Source organism: Saccostrea cucullata, unplaced genomic scaffold, assembly GCF_032062105.1.
Source record: "Saccostrea cucullata isolate Sc308-1 unplaced genomic scaffold, CSIRO_AGI_Scuc_v1 ctg16297, whole genome shotgun sequence".
NCBI lineage: Eukaryota > Metazoa > Mollusca > Bivalvia > Ostreida > Ostreidae > Saccostrea > Saccostrea cuccullata.
The window spans coordinates 1,964-12,184 of NW_026940244.1; the positions used below are offsets into that span (position 1 = coordinate 1,964).

The 10,221-nt window shown below is 34.6% G+C and overlaps 1 protein-coding gene across 1 annotated transcript; it reads right to left on the reverse strand.

Annotated features, from left to right (window-relative positions):
* Nucleotides 1-4,448: 4,448 nt before the first annotated feature.
* On the reverse strand, nt 4,449-9,203 carry LOC134255017 (5' exonuclease Apollo-like). The gene is made up of 2 exons (XM_062737548.1): nt 9,055-9,203; nt 4,449-6,126 (listed from the first exon to the last, which is right to left on the reverse strand). Exon 2 carries the CDS (start codon nt 6,048-6,050, stop codon nt 4,449-4,451), a length of 1,602 nt encoding a protein of 533 aa, XP_062593532.1. The 5' UTR covers nt 6,051-6,126; nt 9,055-9,203.
* Between the last annotated feature and the right edge of the window lie 1,018 nt (nt 9,204-10,221).

The window sequence follows — 10,221 nt, forward strand, 5'->3', positions numbered from 1 at the left end:
AGATCATCAAATTCACGCTGCTTAGCTTTATCCATTACAAAAATCTATGATAATCTTTAATTCTGTGTGGTTACACTACAGTATAAGTTTAATCTCTCTGATTGGCTCGTCTAGCAACATTCATTACATTGTAAAAAAGAAAAATAAATAGAATTACCTTCAAGTGCGTTAAGAGTGTACATCAACATTTTTACCATAGGGAAAATTTAACGCACTTTGGAAAAAAAAACATGTATTAAACAAAATTTCTAGACTTCGATTTTAGTACATGTAATTGAGAGAATTAATTTGTAATAATTATATCTTCCGAAAACTCTTAATTAACGTGATTTAACCTTATTGAGAACAAAGAGAAGACGAGTAGAACGTCTCTCAGCCCAACTCTTTTTTACATAGCCATGGATAGCAAATTGAACCCCCCCCCCCTCCGAAAGTAATCCCCAATTTTCAATGTCTTTATTATGTAACAATATCTTTGTAAAACATTCGTGTGCCTAAGCACCCTTCCAGGTACCTGATGCCAATGCTACATCAAAATATGTATTTGCATAACTACTATGACGCTGAAAACTTTCGATAAATTTTAGTTTACACAAAATGCATGCAAATTGGAAAAACTTAAGTACAGTTTTAAACATTTCAGAGAGAAAGAAATTTCAAAGTATGGAAAAAATCGCTCACTTTCACATCCTGAAGTGACCTTATCACCGAAAAGCTATCCAACAGGTTCAATTATTCATCATATCCAAGATTTGCAAGAATATCGACTATACACTTTTTTCAAAGTACGTTAATATACATGCGCAGATCTAGAGGGGGGCGGGGAGGGGGGTCTAGAATTTGCAGAGATATTAAATTGATACACTAAACCAAGAAAAAGGTTACTCTTTTGGCTTGTCAACAAAATTCTGAGGTTGGATTTTTTTTTAATAGGGACAAGTTGTCATGTTGTAAATTTTGTATTTACTGCCACCCGGTAAATTCAAAATTTACAACATGACACTGGGTTGGACCCCCCTGGAAAAAAATTCTGGATCCGCGCCTGAATATATAATATGGTCGATTATAACGCACTTTGAAAAGAAGTTTTACTTTTTCAAAGTGCGTTGAATTGGTCCCAAATTTAACGCACTTTGATTTTTTTCTCAAAGTGAGTAATTTTTCAAAGTGCGTTGTAAAACTGCAGCCCATATGTCAGCGCCAAATTCAGGTTAATTTTGTAAAAGCATTTAGTTAACATACCGTATATCCGTTTTTTTTTCGCGATGATCTATTTTTCGCATTATTTGCAACCATTGTTAATTCGCCAAATTTAAAACACGCAAAAATTATATCAGCTATAATATGACATAAAAACATTACCATTTTGAACAAAAAATCCTTAATCGTAAAAATTAACTTACTCAAAATAAAAACTCTACAAATCTACCCTTTTTCGCAAAATTTCCAACACGCGAAAAAAACGGATATACGGTACATTTTATTAGGATATCTATATGCATTGAAATTACTCAGCCTCAGACTCAGAGAAAATTTATTTGTTTTTTGATTAATGATGCCCACACAAAACTGTCTATTTTTGCAGTTGAATTTCAGTATCTTGAACACCGACATGGATATGTGGAATTCAGTAATGTAGGAATTCCATCCACTCTTTAGCTCACCTGAGGTGAAGCCTTGGGTGAGTTTTTCTTATCACATTTTATCCGTCCGTCTGTCTAGCTGTCTGTCCGTCCGTCTGTAAACTTTTCACATTTTTGACTTCTTCTCAAGAACCACTGGGTCAAATTAAATCAATCTTAGCTGAAAGCATCATTGGGTGAAGGGAGGTTTAAATTGTTAATGGGAAGGGCCAAGTCCATCACAAGGGGAGATAATCAAGAAAAGACAAAAATAGGGTGGGGTCATTATATTGCTCTACACCACATGTTGTATTCTGTCTATTACTTTAATATTATGTTTATATGTAATTATATATGTTATATGTTTATGCCCAATGGGCCTTGATTGGTAATAAATTCTATTCTATTCTATTCTATAAAAAAAATCTTCTCAAGGACCACTGGGCCAGAAAAGCTGAAACTTATGTGGAAGCATCCTGGTGTAGTGTAGATTCTAAATTATCCAAATTATGACCAGTTGGATTACAATATGTATTGCTAGGGGGAAATCTGGCAAAGAACACAATAGTCAAAGCTACTCAGGTAAGAGTTTTGTCCTATGGGCCTCTTGTCAAAAGTATTTAACTCTTGATACCTTGAACTCTCTGATATCTTAAAGGTTTTTTTTTCAGCCCCACCTTGTTCGAGATAATGAAGTTTAACTAGATTATACATAGAGACATGTTGGAGACACAATGGAAACTGGAAAGATATTCTCAATTCATAGTATGTTGATCATAAGTGATAACATGGACCAAATCAGCAAGGATTAACATGGATATGCTGTGTTTTCTTACGCAGGGTTTGTTCACTCAATCTTGCGTAAAACCCTTGATCCCCAAAACTCTGGACATATTGTATACTTCCTTATCATCAAGTAATGTCTTTCATAGGATATATATGACTGATCCCTACATGATGTTCACACGCAGAGTACTTTCATCTACAATAACTGTACGTACTTAATTTATTGACCCTATTCCAAAATTAATTACCTATCTGGAAATTGACCACAAATGATCCAGGATCACATAACATTTACAACCCTCTTACTCCTCTTTTCCTCTCTCAAATTATTGTTGAATCATCAATGATTGTGGGGAACCAATTTTTATTGGATTTTGTTGATTATCCCTATCCAGGAGACAGTATACATATCCATGAAGAACTATTTGTTAATATGTTTTTTCATTAAACTTCTGTAAATATCCCTGAAATAACACCCCCATGGACAATAAAATGTTGCTTACCCTGACAAACATTGATCCCCATGTCAAATTAAATGATTTCAAAGTACCTCTGGAGAGTTTAGTGTATAACAAAGAATTTTCCTCGTAATGATTTTACATGATAATTTTTAAGGAGCTTCTAATGACACCATACAAAATAATGACACCATACAAAATAATGACACCATACAAGACATACCCCGGTATGACACCATACAATGTATGAAAATATCCCATGACCTAATGACAAAATTTCCCAAGATCTCAAGACACCATGCAACATATCCATGATGTTGATACACCATACAAAATGTCCCATTTCTCATGACATCATAGACAACATGAGGACTTGATCCATACATCAAGGGTTCAAATCCCACTGTGGGATGTGGAGACCAGTCCTTCAGATGATACCATTTAAACCAAGGTCCCATGTCGCAGGAAATGCTGGGCAAAAAAGATCCCTTGCTGCTCAATGGCCATGAGTGCTGAGCAAAATTTGCAGCTCTCTATGAGTGAAAATTTCTCAAGAGAGACAATAAATAACAAACTAACATGACACCTTTCCCATTTTCCACTTTTTCACTAGAGGATGAGAGATCTGCAGAGTTTGTAAAGGATGTTGTATGAAGTCAGTGTTTGACATGGACCATTATAGGCTTAAATTATTGTTTTTTTCTCAGTTCTGAATTATGGTCCTGTCAATCTAGCTAAACCGTGGCTCAATCTCAAACCTATTGCAACAGAAATTATTTGGTGGTTAACAAATTTTAATATATTTAAAATAAAGAAGTAAATAGTAAGTATAAACATGATAAAGAAGTAAGTAGTTGAGAGAAATATAATGAGGGGAAAGTATAAATAACTGTATAAAAGGTGTATAACTCTGTAATTTCATCCAAATTCTAAAGGTAAGTTTATTTTACAATTTTTGTTGCAAATTTGTTTGAAGTTAAATAATGAATTGATCAAACTATCGGTATTACAGGAAGATGATTCACTTTTATTTTCCTTGAAATTTGTTTTTTTTAAATCTTTTGACAAAAGCATTATAAATTGGAAAATAAAGTTTTTGAGAATTTTTCTGTATTTTTACAAAAATGTACACAAAATTTTACAGGTATTGTTTAATGTCATAATCATTATAAAAGTCCCTAATTATTCAGGACACAGATCTATTTCATGTAAGCTGCCAATAACATACAGTCAAAAACAAGATAGGCATCATTAATCATAAAATGAAAAATAAATAAATCCAAAAAATAATACATGTATTGAAATGGTGCTTCACAATGGTTTAACATTAAATACTGGTCCCCTTTTAGAGCCCTGTGGAGTAACACTGCTCTGTTTCTTGTTGTGTGTAGTTTTAGTAATGGGAATGACTCTCAGATAATTAGTAGCCTTCTCAACCTTTGTCTTTTCAGGGTTCGACACAATCGGAACAACCCGGATAGGATTAAATTTCCCATTGACCTTTGCTGTCTCTTTACTCTGACCATTAGAATTTTTCACACCACAGCATGTACTCTTGTTTTCTTTTGAAGGATATTCAGATTTATTTTCCATGCCTGATTTCTGGTATGTCTGTGTCCAGTACATACATTAAAAAGTTTTTTAACGAATGTTTTTTCCCTTGTGGCGAATTTTCCCTTTCTATCTCCTTTTCCCCTTGTTCTCTTACACACTCCATATTGGAAGATGCTTCATGTCTTTCATATTCTTGTACATGCTCAGAGGATGTTTCAGATCTTCTTTCACTTTCACTTCTCCAACTGAACTTAACTTTAAGTTTTTCCACCTTATTTTTCTTAGGATTTGTAATATCTTTACGAGATGAATTCTTAGAGTTTTCTCCCTTTGAATTTTCCTTATCGGAAGTTTGTCCTACATTTTGCCCACATGCTGTAGGCACACATTTATCCTCTGGTCCAGATTTTTTATCATCACCTCCTTTGTTGTTGAGAATTTTCTTCTTCTTTGTCTTCTCTTCAGAAAAATCCTCCATTGAATCATCAAAATGGACTCCTCTCTTTAAGCTCTGTAGAGATCTCTTCCTTTTTAAGGCAAGCGGTTTCTTGTTCAGCGGTCTGGAGGGAGGTAGAGTTCGATTCCCAAACATCCATCTCTTGACACTGTCAGGAATTTCAGGATTTTTCTTTCTTGGACTGCTGAGATAAGGTTTGAAAACTGAGACATCTGCCCGATCTGAAATGCTTATTCCAAAAGGACCTCGGGTCATGTCATTAATTATAGGATAAACAGACCTTGGTTTGACAAGCTTAATAAAGTCGGTGAGCTCATCAAATGAGCTGTGATCAGAATAGGGAACAATGAACACATTGTCCTGGTTACAGAAAGGACTCATCTCTAATCCTGTGTAGAGGGAGGTAGGAAGAATAGCTATTGTAGGATGTTCCTTGTTCCACCTCTCAATATTTTTGTTGGAGATGGAGTAAAAGGGAACAACTTCAATTCTTGCATCCGTTTCTCCTGTGATAAAAACATCTGGAAGATCTAAGATTTCCGCCACCTGGAAGAAGGCAGGGCTGACTTTGATCCACTCCTGAAGATCTTGAGCAATTGTTACTAAGAGATCTTCCTTTCCTAAGTTTCTCAATCCAATCTTTACACTGAACTCTTCATGGCTATGAATAATTTCTAAAATTATCCTCTGGCTTTCTTCTCGGGATGGAAACACACATCTTGGAGAGTTATAAGTATTGTCTAAGTATACAACATCTGTACCAGACAAGTTTTCTATCAGTGGATCATCTTTCATGTTTGAGTCAAAACGAAAATCCCCTGAGTATAAAACTTTACCGAAATATCCCTCAAAGAGGAACATGACACTGCCAGGACAATGGTGAGCATCTATTACAGTCACGGTCATCTGCTCAATTTGATCTGTGTCAATGTACATGATGTGACTGCATCCCGTCTCTAACGGACAGACCTGGGAGGGGTCGATCTCGTACTGCTCCTCCAGTAAATTCCCTATGATTTCCGAGCAGTATATTTTGTGTTGCCATGAGGATGAAAGTCCCACGGTGTGATCTCCATGGAGATGGGTCAGGAAAAACAGTCTGGCGTTGGGACATTCCCTTATTTTCCAGAAGTCTACAGCAATAGGAGTTCCAGGTATCACCTTCCCATTCATTGTTCACTAGGTTTTAGGATTCTTTTTACTAATATAGGCCTCATGATACACCACTAACAGCAGAACAAATCAGGTTCTAAAATGACAAAATAAATTAACTGTCAAGAATAATGGTTTGATGGTTCAACTCATATTTATCTTTGGTTAAGGAACAGAATGATTATGTATTTTCCATTAAATAAGTTCTGAATATTCAACATGCATTACAGCGAACAGACTCAGCACTGCACAGTTTTAAAGCAGATGTTAATTATGAAAAACATCAAATTCAATTGAACTCTTTACATTTTATCAAACAATATTCAGATTTTTGTTTTAAGGTTTGCACTAGCTTATTTTCTTTTTTGTCAGTCCAGGAATCTATTACACTAAGCAATGTAGAGGTGTCTGGTCAGTCTGAATGAATATTAAATTCTTTTCAACAATACCTGAAAACTTAAAAAACTTTACACTCTCGCCTTTACTGCATAGATGCAAGAGTGCGAAGATGACAAAGAAAAAGTGAGAATGTGCCAAGGCAATGTGCAAAGATGCAAAGGAAAAAGAGCAATACAACTAGTATCATTCTACCACACTTTGCACTTTCACCTTAATGCACACTTTAATTTTGTAGAACTATTTAACTTTATGAGTTAATTCTAGTGGACTAACTCAATTCATGTGTCCTAATTCATTAATTTAATGCACTCCTGCCTTCCCATCTTTGCACTATTACCTTTATCTTTTTTGCACCAGTAATTTTTTTTTCCCTCAGATGTTATTGGTATGCATGACCTAGATAAGTGTGACGACAAAAATGGATGGAAAGTCTAAGAAATGGTTTATCAGGTAAATTAATTGTACAATGATTGACCTATTAAATAATGAATCTATACATATACAGGGCCTGTATATATTTATGAAACAAAAAATACTGTAATTGCATGATCACTAGACACTCCAATTTTCATCATCTGAAGATGCTCGATCCAAATTTATCACTATCAAGTAGATTATCTTCAAAGAATATGCATGGAGTACCACTATAAAAAGACACTTTTTACACTCCTTCATTTTCACACTGTCACCTTCAAATCTTTGCACTTTGCCTTCGCAACTCATTACTTTTGCTCATTCACCTGTGCAAATTCAAACTCTTGCAACTTTGTCATAAAGGTGAAAGTGCCAAGGTGCGATTGGGGGGGGGGGGTGCATCAATTTACCCAAATGGACCCAAATGGAACCCAAATGGACCCAAATGGAAACTCAAATGGACCCAAATGGAAATCAAATGGACCCAAATGGAATATAAAATATATATAAAATATATACATTTTATCAATTATTAAGTTTTTACTTATTTAAAATATAAAAAAATAATGAAATTAAAACAAAAAGAGAATATTTTAAGATCATTATTTTTTCCAATGTATTTTTGTACTATTGAACATAACTGAATACAAAACTGAAGTATTTCATAGTTTCTTTGGCCGTAGGAACGCGGGGGGGGGGGGGGGGGTATGCCACCCCTCCCCCTGCTCTTACCCTCCAAAAATTTGGCCGGTATAATATACAATATTAGAGATTAATAATAAAAAAAAATTCATTTGTAACTATAATTTCATTTATTTTCATCATTTTGAGTAAGTATTTAAATACGATAATTCATATTTAATAGTCCATTTGTGTTTCCATTTGGGTCCATTTGTTTCCATTTGGGTTCCATTTGGGTCCACTTGGGTAAATCGACGCGCCGCAATGGGGCACCATAGATTAACTTGTGTATACCAAGCTTAAAAAACAAATCTTGCAGATTTAAAATTCAGGGGGTCGTAACATAAAGACTACTTAAGTCTTAGACCGTGCTTAAGTAGGACTTAAGTACAGTCTAAAACTTAAGACCGTAACTAGAAGCGTACTTAGATTTGGCAATCTTAGCAAAACTTAGGCGGCCGGTAGAGGTGACTTAAGTATATCTTAACTTTCTTGTACATATATTTAGAATAATTTAATAAATAATTTCGATGTTTAAAGTTTCCTCTATTCATATTATGCATTAAAGAAAATAATAATCTATATTTGACGCTGATTTAAGAATTTTATTTTTTCGTTGGGGTGGGGGGGTGGGGGGTGGTGGTGATCACTGATCCCGGTTTCACTCACAGCACAGCACAGCGCTAGCATACATGTAAATACAAAATTTAGTTTTAGGGATACGTCTGAAATTAGTAGGACTTCGGTTTTAGAAATATCCCGAGTTTTGTTTTGTATCCTTGATTATAAGTATATCATTAAACTTCTGCATTTTTTGCTTCTGACATACATGGCATTATACAAACCGGGGATTCAAAATGTATCGAACTTTTTAGAGTTTCAATTTCAAGTGAATGGGCGGTCGATTATCTTTTCTTGTCTGCGATAATAACAGGGTAAGTGAACATTTATCAAAACAAAAGAGTTACAAGAGGTAAACTGAAAACACCTCAGGTGATAAAACAATTGTCGTGAACATTTACAATGAAGCACAATTCGCCACTTTCTGACCGTGCAGTATTTGTTTTCAAACATTCCGAATAGTTTATAACATATTTATAATTTTAATAAGAAATCTAATCTAACATAACTTATACCGACAGGTAAGGACGTCAACTTTAATATGTAATTAATTAAAACCCTAACTGAATCACACTTAGCAATATATCTATATAAAATCAAAAACTATAGGTTGACTCATGTGAAATATTTTTAACATAAGTCTGACTTAGCTAGGACCTCGCTAAGTTCGTTTTATGTTACGGTTTAAGACGTACTTAAGTAGTACTTAGACAGGTCCTAAGACTGTGCCTATACCGTACTTACGACCCTACTTAAGTCAAAAACTTAGCAAGCTTTATGTTACGAGCCCCAGATCGATGGTATAAATGACAAATGTCCAAGATTAATAAGAACACACAAACAAAGAATTTGTCATATTGTACTCCTGCATTTGAACTTTTCTGGAGGAAAACTAAAAAAAGACATATACCTAAATATTCCTAGAAGTGTGCAAAAGATTTTGCACAATCTTTTTTTAAGCCATATTGTTGGAATAAGTTGTACGTCCCGCAAGTAATACCAAATTGCAGCAAAACACTTTTTTGTTTTCAAACAAAATCACATCGGAAACAAAAGCTTCACGGTAAAATACAAAACCGTAACGAGCAACTTTCGACATAATAGTTTTTAAAACGTTTTATCGGTCGAGTTTGAATGATTTGCTCAGAAGAAACATTTTTACATTGAGATCTCCCATTGCAGCGAATAATATTTACAATGTGATTGATTTGACAGAAAAGTCGGAAAACTACTAGGCCTATCAAAAGGTAGACACATTTTTGGTCATTAAACTATTCGAATATCTATAGATAATTTACAGATAATTTATTTAACCTTTTCGCTGCCGTACAGATTTGGAACTCAAATATTATAACGTTCAGTGCCGTGACAGTTCAACAGTGTACACTGCATTTGTATATATTTAATCGTATAGCATTTTCTGCAAAAAGGGAGAAGGCAAAAAAGTTGTTATACCTTTACCTACTCTGTTTGTGACGTCACAGTAACGTAACGTCATAGATTTAACGTAATAAGAATTTTCACGAATAGTGTAGCGGCTTAGATAAAAATTTCAGCAAAATAGTTCACTTGTGGATACAAGCATGAAATTTGGCACAGATGTCTATCTGATACTACTTAATCTAAAAACATCGTTGGCCACCGCGATTTCCGCCATTTTCAAGATGGCCGCCACTAAAACAAAATGGCGACATTTTCATGCAGTTTGGCCTCACAAACATTCTTTTACAACCAAATTAATTATACTTTGGCCGCTTAAAGATATCTTAAAAGTTTAAAAAGACTATAAAAATCATATTCCAACTTGAACGCTATAAATATAAAGACAAACTGATTTTCTTATAACGCATTACATCGCTCCCTATTGTAGAATTTAAATTCTCAATAAATCAAAAAAATCCTTCAGAGAACGTAAAATCTCATTGAGTGAAATATTCTTTCAAGCAACGTTTAATTTTAATAGCGAGCGCAGTGAGGCGGCGCGAAGCGCCGCTCGCGTATCGAGCTCAATAGTCTAACGTGTACGAACGGAGGAAATTCGGGTTGAAATCTGCACATTGTTCCAAGAAATTTTTAT

Bases quoted from the DNA above. Each gene is read 5' to 3' on its own strand.
- LOC134255017 (XM_062737548.1), bottom strand. From the start codon at position 6,050: ATGAATGGGAAGGTGATACCTGGAACTCCTATTGCTGTAGACTTCTGG.